The sequence below is a fragment of the Dermacentor andersoni genome, chromosome 5, assembly GCF_023375885.2.
Source record: "Dermacentor andersoni chromosome 5, qqDerAnde1_hic_scaffold, whole genome shotgun sequence".
Classification (NCBI taxonomy): Eukaryota; Metazoa; Arthropoda; class Arachnida; order Ixodida; family Ixodidae; genus Dermacentor; species Dermacentor andersoni.
The window spans coordinates 157,918,016-157,939,384 of NC_092818.1; the positions used below are offsets into that span (position 1 = coordinate 157,918,016).

Here is a 21,369-nt window from a genome sequence, read left to right on the forward strand (position 1 = left end):
TTTCAGCACTGTTTCCTTCAAGTTCCATTAATGACACACATCAGTGACAGCGATTCCACCTTCTTAGCAACATGTTATAACTAGACAGAATTCTGTTGAACACCGTACTTTAACAAAAGGAAAACTCTGCGGCAGTACACCAACTTGGAGAAGTGCAAAAGCACATTGGGTAGCCAGTTCATTTCATCACAACTTAACACATGTCAAAGTCATTACAGATTGGCTGAAATGTGTGGCAAGTTGGCAAGTTCACATCTACACATGGGCAGCAGGACATAAACATGGACAAAAGGAGAGAGATAAAGAAATAGAGCACATACGTCCTATTTATTTTTTTTGTCCCCCTGCTATTGCCAGTGTTTTGTCACACTGCCCAGTTGTAGCCATAAAATTCATTGCTGAACCACACCAACACTCTTCCGCTTGTTATACATATATGACTGTGTGGTGCATACAGGACACATGACAGATGAGTACCTGCAGCTGCTGACACTCCTGCTGAAGGGCCTTGATTATGCACTTGTTTTCCGCAACAGTTTGATTGTAGATCCTCTCAAGCTGCGTCCGGTGGGGGCTCACAGAGGGGCAGCCATCACTTGCTCTCCTTGGCACTGAAATGCACATAAATGAACCACATGACCAATGCGAAATTGCACTTTCTACGTCAAGAAGTCAGACTTTTTCTTGTTTATTTATGTTTTCACTCCAGTTGACCTTATGGCTCAAGAGCACAGTTGGCATTAAATGGCTTTAATAGGTCTCAATTATGTATCTTGACAGAAACTAATTGGACCGATTGCGTTATTTTTATTGGCGCTGGCAACCACACTTTGCTGTGTGTATTTGTTGTGGCACAGCCCAGCTCAAATTAGTACATTTCGTGCCCCACAATTAGCCATGCAGTTATTGTGGCCGAAATGCTCACCATAGAGCCTCACGGGGCGTTGTGCAAGTACTAGTAACAGTATAGAGCGTGTTAAATAATTTCGTGGTGAGCGCAGACCACCAAAAGTTACATACTTATTTATGTTTATTTAAAAATTTTACTAAGCCCCATTTACTGTGTTAGGGTACACCAAATTATCAATGCAACACGAAACATAGGACACACACAAACTGCCAATTTCTCTCTCCGCCTGACGTTGGATCCGCTTTCCCTGCGATTTTACGTGTTTAAATTCAAAGAGATTTTCTGTATTCGACGATCTGCACAATATGCCCCATGCCTTATTCTGCCTCTTTCGCTCATCTCTACCGTCTTCATTCCATCAGGGAACAGGTCTTTTAAGTGAATCAGCATTGGTTTGCAGGACAAACTTTTCAGCAGCATCACAAATAAAAGCCATAATATATGCGACAGCATCATCTATACTAAGATTGCTTATAAAATCAAGTGTTAAATGAGTTGATTCCTTAAAATGCTCCCAGTCAGCCGATGCTAATTTCCAAATGGGAACACGGGGACGGTTGTCATGCTGCATTATTAAGTTTAAAGTTATAGAAAGTGGTCATTTCCAAAAGGACTATTGATCACGTTCCATTCCAGATGAGGCAGAAGAGAAGCAGAGCCTATTGCTAGATCTATCGATGAATATGAGTTGTGTTGTGTGCTGTAATAGGCCGGCTCCTTCTTATTGAACAGGCACGCACTGGAGGTTAAAAGGAAATTTTCAATGAGTCGACCTCTCGCGTCGCGTGTCTCCCCACATCGTGTTATGAGCGTTAAAATCTCCCACGAGTACGTAAGGCTCTGGAAGCTGATCAATGAGGTTATAAAAATCAGTTTTTTTCTAGACGCTGGTTCAGTGGTATATAAATGGAACACACAGTTACTAATTTACTAAAAAGAATGGCTCGAAATGACACTGCCTCAAGGGGCATGTTAAGGGTGACGGGTCAGCAAGCGACAGATTTGAGGGCTACTATTGCTACACTGCCAGAGGCGGTAGCCTCGTCGCGGTCATTCCGAAAGATAGAGTAATTACAAAGGAAATTAGTGTTAGTAGGTTTCACATGTGTCTCTTGAACACACAGCAACCTTGGATTGTGTCTGTGTAGGAGTTATCTATTATCATCAAGGTTATGAAGAAGTCCTCTAACATTCTATTGTAGTATTTGTGTATCCACTATGCTAAATGTGTTTAATGCTGTGTGTTTAAGAAAGGAGGATTAACTCACGGGCCCTTTCGAGGCGCCATGACGCGAGTTTTGTCTTTTTTGGGGCGGTCGAAAGAGGCTCGCCGCTCCTTAGGCGCTGGTGGCGCCGTCTGGCTGGTTGTTGTGTCCATCGCCTCTTGCGAGGCGCTAGACATGTGCTCTTCCGAGTGCTGTGTTTGACGTGAAGGCCTCGGCACGTTGGACCAGGCCTTTGAGAACACCTGCCCGGAGGTCGATGGTCCCTTCTTCTGGGGTGGTGGAACAGTACAAACTGTAGCCGCCGAGGGGCCGGATGGCATCACCGCCGGCTCACTGTGTGTGGACCGGACAGCCGCGGGAGGCCGTTGCGGCGCTGCCCCCTGACGCGTCACATCGGCAAAGCTGCTCTTAGGCAGGTATCACACCCGCCTACGTGCCTCCTTGAAAGATATATTTTCTTTGACTTTGATTGTGACAATTTCTTTTTCTTTTTTTCAGGATGGGCACAACCGTGAGTACGCGGCGTGCTCCCCATGACAGTTTACACAGTGGAGTGTGTTCTCGCAAGATTCAGAGGTATGTTCATGGGCACTGCATTTAGCACAGGTTTGGCGGCCTCGGCAGCTCTGTGAACTGTGGCAGAAACGTTGGCATTTGAAACATCTCAGGGGATTTGGCACATATGGCCTAACACGAAGCTTGATGTACCCGGCCTCTGCAGACTAGGGCAGAACACTTGAGCCGAATGTCAGTATCAGGTGCTTGGTTTTGATTTCTTTGCTGTCACGCCTCATCTTAATTCTTTTGACATTGATAACATTCTGGTCACTGAAGCCCTCCAAGAGCTCAGCCTCAGTGAGCTCCAGCAAGTCATCGTCCGAGACAACGCCCCGGGTTGTGTTCATCATGCGGTGCAGGGTTACAATTACTTGGGTTTCCCCAAATGACACTAGTTTTGGTAATTTCTCATACTGCTTCTGATGATGGAGCTCCAAGAGCAGATCACCGCTTGCCATCCTCGACGCCTTATAACCTGGACCAAACACTTCAGTCAATGACTTGGAAACAAGGAAGGGCGAAATTGTTCAAACTGGTTTATCTGGTTTTTCAGAATGAATGACACGGAAATGGGGGAAGGATTCTTTCTGCCGACCAAAAAACTGGAAAACTTCATCGGTGCGCCCTCTTTTCTGAGGGCGATCAGGGAGTGGAGGGAAGGAACTATCCATAAGGGAATGTGTAGTTTTCGGCAATAACGCCAGCCACCCACCGTGGAGCCCTACAAGGGGACGCTACAGGGACTGTAAAAACAGGTCCTGCAAGTGTCAGCTGTACGTTATCATTATAACCAAATATGAAATAACCTAGGTTGGCTATTCACACAAGGTTAACCCTTGTTGCCTGGAAAAATTGGAAGTAAAGGGAAGCCAGGAGAAGACAGGAAAGGTGGAAAGTGAGAGAAAGACGAAGGTTGGAGAGAGAGAGAGAGAGACAGCAAACGGCAACTACCGATTTCCCCCAGGTGGGGCAGTCCAGGGGTGCTGTCTATGTGAAGCAGAGGCCAAAGAGGTGCCTCCGGTGGGGGGCCTTACAGGTCCGAACACCCGGCATCGGCTCAACCCCCAAAATCCCCCTTTCCCCAGACATGGCTAAGCCGCGCACGGTTAGACATGGGAGGGTCCAACCCTCGTGAGCTCGGGTATGTGGTGTCACAACACACCAAACGCCTGCTGATGCAGACGCCCTCACGAGGCAACCTTGTTTTCCCCCTTAAGCATAATGCACATTTACACATACACCTTCTGAAAACTTATGTGGGTATATGTACAAAGCACAGGTTTAGGTGTACAAATTGTACATTGCTATTACTAAGACGTTTGTAGTGCAGATACATGGGAAAGAAGAAAGAATAGACAAGACAGAGCGCTCTCTCTTGTCTATTCTTTCTTCATCCCCATGTACCAGACTTGTACATAACGAATTACATGTAATTAATCACATGTAATCAATTTCGTTCTTTGGTAATTTTGTCATTCAACAATTACTTTGTTTAGTCTTTAATTCTCACTGTACTTCAATAACTTTTTTCGGTAATCAATTACATGTAACAAGTTAGATTTTTCAGATACGAGCACTTCAATTTTGTGGGAACTATAGTGTACACAGGGATGCAAACATGTACATGGGTTATCAGTGCACAGCAGCTATGCCTCGATCACATAAACATGGAAGCTTTCAGATTTGAGCCCCTCTCTTGCAAGTCCGACCTTAGAGCTTCTCTCATATAATAAAATTATATTTGCCAATGCCTGCCGCTCTCAGAGACAGCCATTTTTGCTTCCAACTTTGACGATCGCAAAACTTCGGAGCGCGTTCAAAAATTACTGCCTCTTGGGAAAAATTTGAACTGCTTAGAAAACAAAATTATTGTTCCCCTCCTTCACGTCCGATGGCGAAGTGTGTTCATGAGTGGCACGGTAGGTCTCGAAAGCGGCATTTCAAACATTCTATAGCGGGCAGCCATTCTTGCTTTCGACTTTGACGATCACAAAACTTCAAAGCGCGTCCAAAAATCACTGCCTGGTGGGAAAAAAACAAACTGCATAGAAAATAAAACACAGGTCTCCTCCTTCACCTCCAATAGCGCAGTGTGTCCATGAGTGGCGCGGAAGGTCTCGAAAGCAGCGTTTCAAACCATCATTAACTGGCCAACGATGCACAATGGGCGCAGTACGGAAAAAGTTAAGCTATCTATTTTTCAATGTTGCTGCAGGTCTCTCCACAAGAAAACGAGGGAAGATTACCGAAAAGACATTTTTAAAGCAATTCTTAGTGAAAATTATTTGTGAAGGACTGCATAGGACGCATCGAAAGAACCAGTCCAGTTTTTTCTATTTACTGTATTCGTGCAAAGTTAAGAAAAGTAAGGTGGAAAGTAACATTAAAGTAATCGATTACTATATAGTAAATGCTCAGTTACTTTTGTGGGGCTGTAATTGTAATTGGTTACTGTTTTTCTGTGAGGTGTAAAAGTTTGCCATGCACATGTGCTGTGATGATCTTAAAAACGTAAACTCTTGTTAAGGCCGAGTCTATCCTGCACCCCGGCTGGAAAGAAGATCCTGGCGGTTCTTGGGGTCAACCCTATCCTCATGGAAGAGCGGAAATATGAAATTTCAGAAGATCAAAGGAACAACATACGAGTTGCACCGTTTCCCCGTAATGTTAATCCTCAACACAACGTAGGCAGACGCAGGGCAAGAGCCCTCGCCCTCCTCAAGCGTACCAAGGACGATCCCGACTCGGCATGTTTTGTCGACGCCGCCCAATATGGACAGTCGTCTAACTTCGCCATTGCCCTCGTTGATGACAACGGACAGATAGCGAATGCGGCTTCCCTCAACACCAACCAGAGCGGAGCAGGTCGCAGTTGCTATAGCACTCCTAGACAACATCACAAATCTTCACTGATTCGAGATCGGTGGTCAGGGCTTTCGCTTCAGGATCCATCGCTGAGGAGGCTCACAAGATTCTCAAGAACAAGATCATCTCTCCGCACACCATCACGTGGTTTCCGGCTCCCCTCGAACCCCAGCTTGACTCGTTTCCCAATCTCAATGACATCGCCCACTCCCAAGCGCGCGCACTAACCCACCGCGCAGGAGCAGGATCGAGCTCAAACTCTGGGGTTCTCGAGTTTCGGGACACTCTCACTACTTTCAGCGAAATTACTACGCACTATCACCTGGGTAGGACTTATCCTCCCCCTCACAGCAAACTGGCTAGACCTCTGGCGTCCACTTTATGCATGTTTCAGACTAAGTGCTATCCAAACCTGGCTCTTTTCCACACAATCACTCCAGAGGCTTTTAGCTCTGCTTGCCCCGACTGTGGGGCTGTTAGCAATCTCGCACACATGCTCTGGCGATGCCCCTCGTTGCAGGGACCCAATCGCATCACAGAAGAAGAATGGAGCTCTGCCATCCAGAGCTCAGAACTTTCACATCAAACCTGGGCTGTCCAGAGAGCCCACGATGCGGCGTGGGAGTGGCCCACAGCTCTGCCCTAGGGCAAAGCTTCTCAGGACCTTGTAATTAAAGTTCTTTGTCTGTCTGTCTGTCTGCTAAGGCCGATCCACAGGACGAACCAAGTCTGCGGGCCGATCGGTCACGTGATGCGATGTCACAGCCCGCTGCGGTCCGGTCTGGCGCAGAGCACATCCACACGGCGGACCGCCATAGCAGACAGCAGAGCGGACCAACCAGCTACACTAAAGCTTTTTCGCGTTATCATTGTAATCATTCCGGCTCAAGTCCCACAAAGCTGGGTACTGCTCAACAAGGGATACAAGATAAAAAAACCTCCTCGTCACTCCAAGAGGACATGGTGTTTAAAAAATATATCTGCTGCATGCACATGTAGGCGGAACGGCGAACATGAAACGACTAGCTTTTGCTGAGCCGAAAACTAGACTGAATTTGGCTGAAGACACTCTGTTGCCCCCCCAAGTTCAAGTGGCAGAGGAGTTCTATAGAGATTTATACAGTACCAGAGCACCCACAACGATAATGGAAGAGAGAATAGTCTAGAGGAATTTGAAATCCCACAAGTAACGCCGGAAGAAGTAAAGGATCATGTAACAGCAGATTTGTTGAAGGATGGTGGGCAGATTGTTCTAGAAAAACTCGCCACCCTGTATACGCAATGCCTCATTACCTCGAGCGTACCGGAATCTTGGAAGAACGCTAACATAATCCTAATCCATAAGAAAGGGGACGCCAAAGACATAAAAAATTATAGACCGATCAGCCTACTGTCCGTTGCCTACAAAGTATTTACTAAGGTAATCGCAAATAGAATCAGCAACACCTTAGACTCCTGTCAACCAAAGGACCAGGCAGGATTCTGTAAAGGCCACTCAACAATAGACCATATTCACACTATCAATCAGGTGATAGAGAAATGTGCGGAATATAATCAACCGTTATATATAGCTTTCATTGACTACGAGAAAGCGTTTGATTCAGACGAAACCTCAGCAGTCATGAAGGCACTACGGAATCAGGGTGTAGACGAGCCGTATGTAAAAATACTGAAAAATATCTACAGCGGCTCCACAGCCACCGTAGTCCTCCATAAAGAAAGCAACAAAATCCCAATAAAGAAAGGAGTCAGGCAGGGAGATTTGATCTCTCCAATGCTATTCACAGCATGTTTACAGGAGGTATTCAGAGACCTGGATTGGGAAGAATTGAGGATAAGAGTTAATGGTGAATACTTCAGTAACTTGCGATTTGCTGATGATATTGCCTTGCTTAGTAACTCAGGGGACCAATTGCAATGCATGTTCACTGATCTGGAGAGGCAAAGCAGAAGGGTGGGTCTAAAAATTAATCTGCAGAAAACTAAAGTAATGTTTAACAGTCTCGGTAGAGAACAGCAGTTTACGATAGGTAGCGAGGCACTGGAAATGGTAAGGGAATACATCTACTTAGGGCAGGTAGTAACCGCGGATCTGGATCATGAGACTGAAATAATAAGAAGAATAAGAATCGGCTCGGGTGCGTTTGGCAGATATTCTCAGATCATGAACTGCAGGTTGCCATTATCCCTCAAGAGAAAAATGAACAACAGCTGTGTCTTACCAGTACTCACGTACTGGGCAGAAACCTGGAGGCTTACGAAAAGGGTTCTACTTAAATTGAGGACGATGCAACAAGCTATGGAAAGAAGAATGATGGGTGTAACGTTAAGGGATAAGAAAAGAGCAGACTGGGTGAGGGAACAAACGCAAGTTAATGACATCTTAGTTGAAATCAAGAAAAAGAAATGGGCATGGGCAGGACATGTAATGAGGAGGGAAGATAACCGATGGTCATTAAGGGTTACGGATTGGATTCCAAGGGAAGGGAAGCGTAGCAGGGGGCGGCAGAAAGTTAGGTGGGTGGATGAGATTAAGAAGTTTGCAGGGACGACATGGCCACAATTAGTACATGACCGGGGAAGTCGGAGAAGTATGGGAGGCCTTTGCCCTGCAGTGGGCGTAACCAGGCTGATGATGATGATGACTCTGTTGCCGGACAACATTTGTTGGCTACGCCAAAATCGCTGCGATTTGCATGCGGTCTGCCACCAAAACTGATGTGGGAAAAGCCTTGGTGATTTGTAGGACCGCGAGGGCCGCGGTCTTGCATCAGCCAACGGCGGTCCGCACAAACTGGTGAAGTCCTATCACGTGATGCGCGGACCGCGGCCTAAAAGAACAATTTGGTCCGTCGTGTGGATCGGCCTTTAATGCAAACCTTGCGGGACTGCAAGATTCGGTTGAATAACAAATAGTAGCAAAATGAACAAATTCAAACAATTTTTTCATTGCTTAATGTAGACTAACGTAGTGAAAGGTAAAATGGACGCCAACCACAAAAATAATAACAAGATGTTTCGGCTTCCATGCGAGAGCCTTGTTCACAATCTGGCTTATGAAGAAGGGTCTCTTGTGTAAGCCGAAAAGTCTTGTTATTTATGTTTGTGGTCAGTGTTTTCTTTCTTCACTATGATTAATCCTGAGCAGACAAGTCTTAGTCAAACCCTCGACTTCATTTGTCCGTAATGTCTTACTGTTTGTTGCTCTTGAAGTGCGACTCGACGAGCACGAGGCAAAGAGTGCCTACATGCTTGAGTGCTGCCTCAGCATGGAACCACAAGAAAGAAGCGGCAACAAATGGCTTCAGGGGCGGAGAGAGCGTCAGCCACCAAAGGTTGAAAATAAATTTAATTAAGACAGCTTAAATCTTAGGCAATCAGTAGCACTGTCTGCTTAATTTCTTATGCTTTCATGTTTTTTGGAAGCTAGCGCTTGCATCAGGGGTAACCAGCGGGGGTCACATTAACCGAAGCAGCATGCTTTCGCGTTCAAATTGGACAAGTTTTCTTTCCATGGGAAGCTTCTTTCCACGGTTTCTCACCGTGATTATCCAGTAAATTTGAATTAAATGAAAAGTCGAATTACCCGAGGTCAAATTAACGAGAGTTGACTTTAATTCTATACCAACAAACTCCAATTGACACAACAGCACATTGCTAAACAGAGCCGAGTGCGAATGCTGCGGTGATTGCAGCATCTCACTACCTGGCTGCTTTTCCATGACAGTCAACAGGCCAGACCTCCGTTGCCGGGGCTTCCACTGAGCATCCTGCACCTCTTCTGCATTGCCCATGGCAACCGTATGCCTCTTGCCGTGGCCACGTGCCTGCAGATACCTGCACAAGAAAAGCGACAAACATGTGAGTGTTTCAAGCTGCACCTATGAGTAGCAAACTTGTTTCTTCTTACTTCCAAAGGTGCACCAAAGAGAAAGACTAAACTAGTTCAGGCTAATAAAGTAATTTATCAAAACTATATTTTTGATAATTTTGTAGTTGTAGTTGATCATTAGAAGAGAAAGTGAACGTCAAAGTTCCCATCTTCTGAAATTTTATGCCAAAACCTCAGTGCCAGTATGTCAGTGTGACGTCATGAATTTCAACGTATATTTAAGGCGAAAGGCTTATATGCCCCATAAAGTGGAAAATCCGGCAAGTTTCCGGCATTGTTACGTTTGACCGGCGGGGGCTGGTGACCTTCCAGGAAGTGACCAATGGAAAGGCGCCACCAGGTCTGCTGCAACGACTCACTTTGAAAGGACGACCAGACGTCAGTCCCCAGCCCTTCGACGCCCCCATGGCTGCGGCAGCGACCCGTTTTGTAGGGAGGACAATGCGCTGCTTCCCCAGCCATTTGGCGCCGGGATGTCTGCTGTGGCGACAACCGGCTTTGTGAAGACAAGAATGCGCCGCGTCAACCAGGGGACGGCGCCGAGATGGCTAGGCGCAGTCGGCGGAGCAAGTATTGTTAGTGTGTACGCCTTCACGGAACGATTGGAGCAGGGGAGCTCCTGGCAGATATTTTGCGGTGTCGGCTCATGCAGCTTAGAAGTCGTCAGACAATGGGCAGATGCGACGGCCACTGACTGCAAGGTCAACTCTGGGATAAAGAGGTGCTTGCTCGGGTCTGGCACCACATCTGCGAGAACCCACTCACCTCGGCGTGGTCAGTGCAACCTGTGCGGAAGTGAGTGCGTAAGCCCTCCCCCTCAAAGGTGGGTCGGCTACGATGACTTTAGATGCTCTGAATTGGTCGGTGGTGAACTGCCATTTTCCCTCACTAGGGATCTAGGGAGGACGGAGTGTATTTAAGGAGCCGTTGGTGGCTCCTCAGGGTGCATTCCACTTTTCAGTCATGTTAGACTGATGAACTGTAGCGTTCTCATGTAGATACTGTAAATAAATCCCATATTCCTCGTTCTTGATGAGAAGCAGTCCTTCCCTTCAACAACGTCCTCAGTGTGGATAAGTTGGACGACATGGGCCAGCTACCATCTATTTCATGCCCGACCCCAAACATTACATTATTACCATCCGATGGCAAGAAAACCCACATGACCAAGTGATGATGTCACGTTCCCAGCACTGGACATGCTGCAGCTCGCACTGCGAAATTCCACAGTGAACAGCCACGCGTCGGATGGACGCCGTGGCCCACACCCAAAAAATTGACCTTGCCCAATTTGAAAATTGAGTTGACCCACATTCAAAACCAACTTGGCCCATTCCCAAATTTGGACAGCCCACCCTCAAAATTGACTTTGCCCAATTCGAGCACATGACAAAGTGCAAAGTATCGCGCAGAAGAGTAAGAATGCTTTCGCATTCAATGCACGTAAGAAGACTTAAGTGCCTCTGTAACTTTTTCATATTTGGGTCGTTGTGGCTCAGCAAATCACCTGGTGAGGTACTGCAAAACATTAATATATTACTTCATAATTAGCTCCAGAGCAAATGCGCATATGCTTTCATGAGCAGTCAAATTAGTATGCTATTGTGAGGAGCTGAAAAATAGAAGTATAATGCTCGCTTATTCTTTTTTTTTTTTATTGAAAAACCACCTCTTGGTGCAAGTTTGGCACAAATTATTCAAATTATCTTAAAAATGTAGCGGGATAGAGTGGTTTTAACCTCTTCATGCAACTGGTGTAGCAGTCACATCACTGCTGGCTGTACGCAGTGCATTCTGTTGCCTTTGAAGTACACGTAGTGGAGATACTACCACTCACGCAGTCTGCGTCGCAAAGACCACAAACACTACATGAATTCCAATGTGTAAAAAGAATGCAAGAAGTGGCTAGTGCATCAAGGTCCCAGCTGTAAACTGCCACAGAGGTAGGCGCTTTTTGTCTACCCCCCCCCCCCCTCACTACATGAAGAGGCTGAGTTGAAAGCAAGGGGGCAGTGGCATCATGACAAAGAAGAAAACAGAAGGCCTTCATAAGATTTCCATGACAGCTGGGCAAAGTTAGCTATTCAACGTAAAATTATGAAGGAAAGCTCACGCAAATAGTGTGCTCTGCACATAAAAGGCAGGCATTATCTGTTGGTTGCTTCATACATTACAAAGAGCCAATCAGTGATGGCAGATGCTACAAAATTACTACGGCAAAGTGAACAGTGCCTTGAAAGATCTGCCCCTATGAGTTTCCTACAAAGATTACTCTATAGAACTGGTGATAGTGCCTATGGGACAGGGTTTGTACAAGTCTCAGAGCCAAAAATTTAAGGATATGCAAGGACTTGTAGTGGCCGCACATCTACCGATAACCTACACGTGCGCTACTGCGACACGCCCCTTTGATAAGAGCTTATATACCGCGGCGCCGAGCGTAGCCGGCGCACTTCTTCCCAGCTCATCACAGTCGGCGGCCCAGCTGTGCTGGTGCTCGCCAGTCACCTTGTCAATGGAATAAAGCAATTCCCTTTGCGTACTGTCCCTGCAACCGCCTGGTTCCTGCCTGCCTGGAAGAACACCACATAATGGCGACGAGGATCAACGCATCGACAGCGGGACCCTGCAGCTAAGTTGACAGTCTCTTCTTCGGAACCGACAATACTGCGAAATGGCCTCGCAGCTGGGACAGATGGAACCTTTTGACGACTCGACCAGTGACTGGACGTCGTACGACGAGCGACTCTCATCGTATCTGAGGGCAAACAAGGTTCCAGCCGACCTTCAAGTCGACGTTTTCGTGAGTCTCATCGGTCCGAAAACCTACCAACTGTTAAAGTCTTTGACTGCTCCCGATACGCCTACATCGAAGTCGTTAAGCGAGTTGAGGGAAGTTTTGAGCAAACACCTGTCGCCAAAGCCATCCGTTATTGCCGAGAGAGCCAAGTTTTATCGTGCCGTGCAGGGCGAAACGCAGACGATAGCCCAGTTTGTAGAAGAGATACGCAGGCTAGCTCAAACCTGCGATTTCGGTTCTTTTCTCGACGATGCGCTTCGCGACAAGTTTGTGTGTGGCATGCGGCGAATAGATATCCAGAGACAGCTGTTCGTCGAGGACAAGCACTTAACTTTCCAGAAGGCAGTTGACCGTGCTCTGGCGTCCGAGGCCGCAATGAACAATGCAGTGACAGCCCATGATTTATCAGATAGCGGTGGCCTAGTTCACCGAATGCAGAGCGGAAAGCAGAAGAATAAGTACGCAAGTAAACGTGCCAAATCCCAGCAGTGTTATCGCTGTGGTTCTTTTAAGCACGATGCGCAAGCGTGTCCGCACGTACGAGCTACTTGCTTCGAATGTAACCGGCAGGGGCACATACGCAGAATGTGCAGAGCAAGAGCGGAACCAAAAAAACCAGAATCAGTGTATGCGCACGCTTGAGTGCAAGACCCAGCACGACTTCACTAAGCTCAACAGTATCGACGTGTCACAAACGGCACCCATAATGGTAGGCGTAAATGTAGAAGGAACTACCGTAAACATGGAGCTCGACACTGGAGCAGCAGTATCGGTCATGTCGCACCATCAGGCTAAAGTGTACTTTCCTGGTGTTCGTTTGCAACCAACAAAGATGCAACTGAAGACGTACACAGGGGAAACCGTAAAGCCTATAGGAGTAATGGATGTGCTGGTCCGCCACAATAACCAAGAGGCACGATTGCCGCTTTACATTGTTCCGCAAGGCGGCATACCGCTCTTAGGTCGCAACTGGCTACAGCATATCAGGCTAGACTGGGGTGGCATTCGAGGTCTTTGCAAGGTGTCCACTGCGTCAGGCAGTCCACCTGCAGCACTAGAAACTCTGCTACGGAAAAACGAAGACCTGTTTAAGGATGAGTTAGGGACCATACAAGGAGAGCAGGCAAGCCTCAAGTTTAAGGATGACCAAGTGCCTCGTTTTCTAAAAGCACGGAGTGTGCCTTTCGCTCTTGTGAAAAGGGTAGAGGCTGAATTGGAAAAGCTCGAGAAGTTGAGAATCATTTCTCGTGTCGCCAGTAGCAAGTATGCTACGCCAATTGTTCCCGTAGTAAAGAGCGATGGGTCGATTAGAATCTGTGGAGATTACAAACTCACGCTGAACCCAATCCTAGATGTAGAAACGTACCCGCTTCCAAAGCTCGATGAGCTTTTGGCAGCATTAGCTGGCGGTCAGAAATTCTCCAAAATTGATTTAAGTCGGGCTTATCAGCAAGTCGAGATGGACGAGGAATCCAAAGCCTACCTGACCTTGAACACGTCCAAGGGCTTATATGTTGTTAACCGCTTGCCTTTTGGCATTGCCTCAGCGCCGGCGATCTTTCAGAAGATCATGGATAATATTCTGAAGGGCCTTGACGGAGTTACTTGTTACATCGATGACATCATGGTCACCGGAAAGACTGAACAGGAGCACCTAAAGAATTTGGAGGCGGTATTGAGACGGTTATCAGACAGAGGCATCCGGGTAAAGAAAGAAAAATGCGAGTTTTTCAAAGACAAGTTGCAGTACTTGGGACATGTCATTAGCGCGCACGGAATTGAACCGGCAACTGACAAGCTAGAAGCCATCGCAAAGGCTCCGCGTCCCACGGACAAGCAGCAATTGCATTCACTGTTGGGCTTGATAAACTAGTATGGCAAGTTTGTTCCTAACCTGTCAAACGTCGTTTTACCCCTAAACAGATTGCTGCGACTCGATGTTCCCTGGGCCTGGAGTGACGAGTGCGAAGCAGCCTTCTCGCATATCAAGCAGCTGCTGTCGCAGCCACCGGTTCTCGCTCACTACGACCCCAGTGCGCCCCTGCAACTGTCGTGTGATGCATCAGCATACGGTATAGGAGCTGTCATCTCTCATGTGGAGCCAAATGGTCAGTGCCATCCGGTTGCGTACGCATCACGTACCTTATCCTCAGCGGAGGTCAACTATAGTCAACTGGAAAAAGAGGCGCTCGCTCTAGTTTTCGGCGTCAAACGTTTCCACTACTATCTTTTCGGGCGTTCATTTGTTCTCGTTACTGACCACAAACCCTTGCAGACAATTTTCGGTCCCAAGACGGGAATACCAACTGTTGCCGCAGCTAGACTGCAACGCTGGGCTTTAGTTCTGTCTGCTTACAATTTTACTTTGAAGTATAAGCCATCGAGTCAAAACGCCGAAGCAGATTGCTTATCTCGATTGCCTCTGCCAAGTGAAAGTGAAGAATGCTCGGATGACCAGTTTTATCTCCTACGCATGCAGTCCTTGCCAATTAACTGTCGTGATGTGGCACGCGAAACTGCCCGAGATCCGATTCTAAAGATAGTCATGCAGCACGTAATGAACGGTTGGCCTGAGACCATCGTGAGTGAAGAAATGAAGCCATTTTTTCACAGACGCTGTGAACTTTCTGCACAGCTAGGGTGTCTTCTTCTTGGAATGCGTGTCGTTATTCCTCGGAAACACCAGTCACAGATGCTCGAAGAACTGCACCAGGGACATCCTGGAATTGTTCGAATGAAAGAACTAGCACGTAGTTACGTGTGGTGGCCAGGCATCGATCGCGACATTGAGACCCAAGTGCGTTCGTGCAACCCCTGTTTAACTCAACGCGCGATGCCTTGCCCGGCTCCTTTGCACCCGTGGGCATGGCCAACCAGACCATGGGAACGTCTGCATATCGATTTTGCAGGACCTTTCAAGGGCGCCATGTTCCTGGTTGTGGTCGACGCTCACTCCAAGTGGCCGGAGGTGTGCCAAATGCGAGCCACGTCCGCGGAAAACACAGTAAACCGTCTCCACGAAATCTTCTGCAGGTTTGGTTACCCTGAAGTTGTGGTATCTGACAATGGACCGCAGTTCATCCCGGCTGTGTTTTCAAACTACCTTAAGAGCATTGGCACGCGCCATGTAAGAACGTCAGCCTACCATCCGAGCAGTAATGGACAAGCTGAACGATTTGTCCAAACTTTGAAAGCGGCACTGCGGAAAAGTACTGCCGAGAGCTTAAGCACCACATTGGGAGAGTTTTTGTTGTCTTACAGGAACACTCCTCATGCCACCACGGGCGAGGCGCCGGCCACTCTCCTGCTACAGCGTAGACTCCGCACCCGTCTAGATGCCATCAAGCCCTCGCTGCAGCAGAAGGTTTCGACGCGGCAGTTCGTCCAGACAGTGCGTCGCAAGCAGCGCGCACGTGAATTCGCTGTGGGTGAAAGTGTTCTTGTGCGAAATTTCAGACGTGGTGCAAAGTGGTTGCCTGGGATTGTGTTAGGGCGGACTGGACCTGTTTCATACAGAGTTCGTGTGGAAACCGGTCGAGGTGTGTTTGCCTGGAAGCGCCACCAGAACCACATAATTCAAACCAGGGATATGGACTTTCCGTACATCCCTGAACAGCGAGACTACCCCGAGCAGCCGCGACCCGACAGCCCCGACCCGGTGCAGCCAGCTTCGTCTTCTCTTCCAGCCACGGCAGAGCGGCGTTATCCTGCAAGGCAGCGGCGCCCTCCAGACCGCTATGTGCCATGAACTACTTTTGTTTCAGTGCATGCGCCCGAACTACAATAAGAACGGGGGAGTGTAGTGGCCGCACGTCTACCGATAACCTACACGTGCGCTACTGCGACACGCCCCTTTGATAAGAGCTTATATACCGCGGCGCCGAGCATAGCCGGCGCACTTCTTCCCAGCTTATCACAGTCGGCGGCCCAGCTGTGCTGGTGCTCGCCAGTCACCTTGTCAATGGAATAAAGCAATTCCCTTTGCGTACTGTCCCTGCAACCGCCTGGTTCCTGCCTGCCTGGAAGAACACCACAGGACTTTCAAGGCCTTGTCAAAGCTTTTTTAAAGTTGCAGGGCAGCATCCCATTAAAATTTTTTTTTTTACAATAACAACATTTCCAAAACACTATAGCTAAACTTAACTAAACTTAAAAGCTATAGTGTTTTGGAAATGTTGTTATTGTAAAAAAAAAATTTTTAATGGGATGCTGCCCTGCAACTTTAAAAAAGCTTTGACAAGGCCTTGAAAGTCCTGTGGTGTTCTTCCAGGCAGGCAGGAACCAGGCGGTTGCAGGGACAGTACGCAAAGGGAATTGCTTTATTCCATTGACAAGGTGACTGGCGAGCACCAGCACAGCTGGGCCGCCGACTGTGATAAGCTGGGAAGAAGTGCGCCGGCTATGCTCGGCGCCGCGGTATATAAGCTCTTATCAAAGGGGCGTGTCGCAGTAGCGCACGTGTAGGTTATCGGTAGACGTGCGGCCACTACACTCCCCCGTTCTTATTGTAGTTCGGGCGCATGCACTGAAACAAAAGTAGTTCATGGCACATAGCGGTCTGGAGGGCGCCGCTGCCTTGCAGGATAACGCCGCTCTGCCGTGGCTGGAAGAGAAGACGAAGCTGGCTGCACCGGGTCGGGGCTGTCGGGTCGCGGCTGCTCGGGGTAGTCTCGCTGTTCAGGGATGTACGGAAAGTCCATATCCCTGGTTTGAATTATGTGGTTCTGGTGGCGCTTCCAGGCAAACACACCTCGACCGGTTTCCACACGAACTCTGTATGAAACAGGTCCAGTCCGCCCTAACACAATCCCAGGCAACCACTTTGCACCACGTCTGAAATTTCGCACAAGAACACTTTCACCCACAGCGAATTCACGTGCGCGCTGCTTGCGACGCACTGTCTGGACGAACTGCCGCGTCGAAACCTTCTGCTGCAGCGAGGGCTTGATGGCATCTAGACGGGTGCGGAGTCTACGCTGTAGCAGGAGAGTGGCCGGCGCCTCGCCCGTGGTGGCATGAGGAGTGTTCCTGTAAGACAACAAAAACTCTCCCAATGTGGTGCTTAAGCTCTCGGCAGTACTTTTCCGCAGTGCCGCTTTCAAAGTTTGGACAAATCGTTCAGCTTGTCCATTACTGCTCGGATGGTAGGCTGACGTTCTTACATGGCGCGTGCCAATGCTCTTAAGGTAGTTTGAAAACACAGCCGGGATGAACTGCGGTCCATTGTCAGATACCACAACTTCAGGGTAACCAAACCTGCAGAAGATTTCGTGGAGACGGTTTACTGTGTTTTCCGCGGACGTGGCTCGCATTTGGCACACCTCCGGCCACTTGGAGTGAGCGTCGACCACAACCAGGAACATGGCGCCCTTGAAAGGTCCTGCAAAATCGATATGCAGACGTTCCCATGGTCTGGTTGGCCATGCCCACGGGTGCAAAGGAGCCGGGCAAGGCATCGCGCGTTGAGTTAAACAGGGGTTGCACGAACGCACTTGGGTCTCAATGTCGCGATCGATGCCTGGCCACCACACGTAACTACGTGCTAGTTCTTTCATTCGAACAATTCCAGGATGTCCCTGGTGCAGTTCTTCGAGCATCTGTGACTGGTGTTTCCGAGGAATAACGACACGCATTCCAAGAAGAAGACACCCTAGCTGTGCAGAAAGTTCACAGCGTCTGTGAAAAAATGGCTTCATTTCTTCACTCACGATGGTCTCAGGCCAACCGTTCATTACGTGCTGCATGACTATCTTTAGAATCGGATCTCGGGCAGTTTCGCGTGCCACATCACGACAGTTAATTGGCAAGGACTGCATGCGTAGGAGATAAAACTGGTCATCCGAGCATTCTTCACTTTCACTTGGCAGAGGCAATCGAGATAAGCAATCTGCTTCGGCGTTTTGACTCGATGGCTTATACTTCAAAGTAAAATTGTAAGCAGACAGAACTAAAGCCCAGCGTTGCAGTCTAGCTGCGGCAACAGTTGGTATTCCCGTCTTGGGACCGAAAATTGTCTGCAAGGGTTTGTGGTCAGTAACGAGAACAAATGAACGCCCGAAAAGATAGTAGTGGAAACGTTTGACGCCGAAAACTAGAGCGAGCGCCTCTTTTTCCAGTTGACTATAGTTGACCTCCGCTGAGGATAAGGTACGTGATGCGTACGCAACCGGATGGCACTGACCATTTGGCTCCACATGAGAGATGACAGCTCCTATACCGTATGCTGATGCATCACACGACAGTTGCAGGGGCGCACTGGGGTCGTAGTGAGCGAGAACCGGTGGCTGCGACAGCAGCTGCTTGATATGCGAGAAGGCTGCTTCGCACTCGTCACTCCAGGCCCAGGGAACATCGAGTCGCAGCAATCTGTTTAGGGGTAAAACGACGTTTGACAGGTTAGGAACAAACTTGCCATACTAGTTTATCAAGCCCAACAGTGAATGCAATTGCTGCTTGTCCGTGGGACGCGGAGCCTTTGCGATGGCTTCTAGCTTGTCAGTTGCCGGTTCAATTCCGTGCGCGCTAATGACATGTCCCAAGTACTGCAACTTGTCTTTGAAAAACTCGCATTTTTCTTTCTTTACCCGGATGCCTCTGTCTGATAACCGTCTCAATACCGCCTCCAAATTCTTTAGGTGCTCCTGTTCAGTCTTTCCGGTGACCATGATGTCATCGATGTAACAAGTAACTCCGTCAAGGCCCTTCAGAATATTATCCATGATCTTCTGAAAGATCGCCGGCGCTGAGGCAATGCCAAAAGGCAAGCGGTTAACAACATATAAGCCCTTGGACGTGTTCAAGGTCAGGTAGGCTTTGGATTCCTCGTCCATCTCGACTTGCTGATAAGCCCGACTTAAATCAATTTTGGAGAATTTCTGACCGCCAGCTAATGCTGCCAAAAGCTCATCGAGCTTTGGAAGCGGGTACGTTTCTACATCTAGGATTGGGTTCAGCGTGAGTTTGTAATCTCCACAGATTCTAATCGACCCATCGCTCTTTACTACGGGAACAATTGGCGTAGCATACTTGCTACTGGCGACACGAGAAATGATTCTCAACTTCTCGAGCTTTTCCAATTCAGCCTCTACCCTTTTCACAAGAGCGAAAGGCACACTCCGTGCTTTTAGAAAACGAGGCACTTGGTCATCCTTAAACTTGAGGCTTGCCTGCTCTCCTTGTATGGTCCCTAACTCATCCTTAAACAGGTCTTCGTTTTTCCGTAGCAGAGTTTCTAGTGCTGCAGGTGGACTGCCTGACGCAGTGGACACCTTGCAAAGACCTCGAATGCCACCCCAGTCTAGCCTGATATGCTGTAGCCAGTTGCGACCTAAGAGCGGTATGCCGCCTTGCGGAACAATGTAAAGCGGCAATCGTGCCTCTTGGTTATTGTGGCGGACCAGCACATCCATTACTCCTATAGGCTTTACGGTTTCCCCTGTGTACGTCTTCAGTTGCATCTTTGTTGGTTGCAAACGAACACCAGGAAAGTACACTTTAGCCTGATGGTGCGACATGACCGATACTGCTGCTCCAGTGTCGAGCTCCATGTTTACGGTAGTTCCTTCTACATTTACGCCTACCATTATGGGTGCCGTTTGTGACACGTCGATACTGTTGAGCTTAGTGAAGTCGTGCTGGGTCTTGCACTCAAGCGTGCGCATACACTGATTCTGGTTTTTTTGGTTCCGCTCTTGCTCTGCACATTCTGCGTATGTGCCCCTGCCGGTTACATTCGAAGCAAGTAGCTCGTACGTGCGGACACGCTTGCGCATCGTGCTTAAAAGAACCACAGCGATAACACTGCTGGGATTTGGCACGTTTACTTGCGTACTTATTCTTCTGCTTTCCGCTCTGCATTCGGTGAACTAGGCCACCGCTATCTGATAAATCATGGGCTGTCACTGCATTGTTCATTGCGGCCTCGGACGCCAGAGCACGGTCAACTGCCTTCTGGAAAGTTAAGTGCTTGTCCTCGACGAACAGCTGTCTCTGGATATCTATTCGCCGCATGCCACACACAAACTTGTCGCGAAGCGCATCGTCGAGAAAAGAACCGAAATCGCAGGTTTGAGCTAGCCTGCGTATCTCTTCTACAAACTGGGCTATCGTCTGCGTTTCGCCCTGCACGGCACGATAAAACTTGGCTCTCTCGGCAATAACGGATGGCGAAAAGAAAGGGCCGAAGTTCTACTGGAAACCCGAGGCCAACTACCCAATGAGACCATCGCCATCTTCACAGAAGAGATGACCCGTCTTTTCCGGCACGCCGACCCGGAAATGTCCGAAGAGAAAAAAGTGCGTTTCTTGATGCGAGGCGTAAAGGAGGAACTTTTCGCCGGAATGGTAAGAAGCCCACCGAAGACCGTCGACGAGTTTCTTCGTGAGGCGACGAGCATCGAGAAGACACTAGAATTGCGGAACCGGCAATTCGACCGCCGCACCAAGCCAACAAGCTACGCCGGAATTCAATCACTGGCCACGGACGATCTGTGCGAGACCATCAGGGCCATTGTGCGCGAAGAACTGCGCAAGGTCTTGCCATCGTCGCAGCCTCAAGTGGCCTCGATCGCCGACATCGTGAAAGAAGAGGTGCACCGATCGCTTGGAGTTCCTGAGGTGCAACCACAAGTACCGCAGCCTCAGCCAGAAGCGATGACTTACGCCGCCGTCGCACGCCGTCAAGGTCCCCCTCCGCGACCACGCCAGGGCCCTGCAACGCCCCAATTCCGTCGTCCGCCGCCGCCGCCAGCACGCCCACCCGTCGCCCAGCGCACCTACGCGAGGAAGACGGACATTTGGCGCGCCCCCGACCACCGCCCGCTCTGCTACCACTGCGGCGAAGCCGGCCATGTTTACCGCCGATGCCCATACCGCGAGCTGGGATTGCGAGGCTTCGCCGTCAACGCACAGCGCCCGAGGGAAGGTGAACGCCCTCGTGACATCGCCGACTACCTCGCCGCTACTCAGTGGAGCCCTCGACGACCGTCCCGTTCGCCGTCACCAGGCCGCTACCTGTCGCCACAGCGCCGACCATACACTGGCCCAGCCCGGGGCCGGTCCGTCAGCCCATATCCGGAAAACTAAAAGCAGCAACCGATGGAGGTGCGGTTGCTGTTCG

At 48.9% G+C, this 21,369-nt stretch overlaps 1 protein-coding gene across 1 annotated transcript in view; it reads right to left on the reverse strand.

Annotated features, from left to right (window-relative positions):
* Positions 1–21,369, reverse strand: part of Sik3 (Salt-inducible kinase 3) — a 122,740-nt gene that overhangs the window by 7,825 nt on the left and 93,546 nt on the right. The window contains exons 13-14 of the mRNA XM_050178975.3: positions 9,266–9,396; positions 478–611 (exon numbers count right to left, since the gene is read on the reverse strand). Coding sequence (XP_050034932.1) covers positions 478–611; positions 9,266–9,396 — 265 coding nt within the window. The remainder of the gene's footprint in view (positions 1–477; positions 612–9,265; positions 9,397–21,369) is intronic.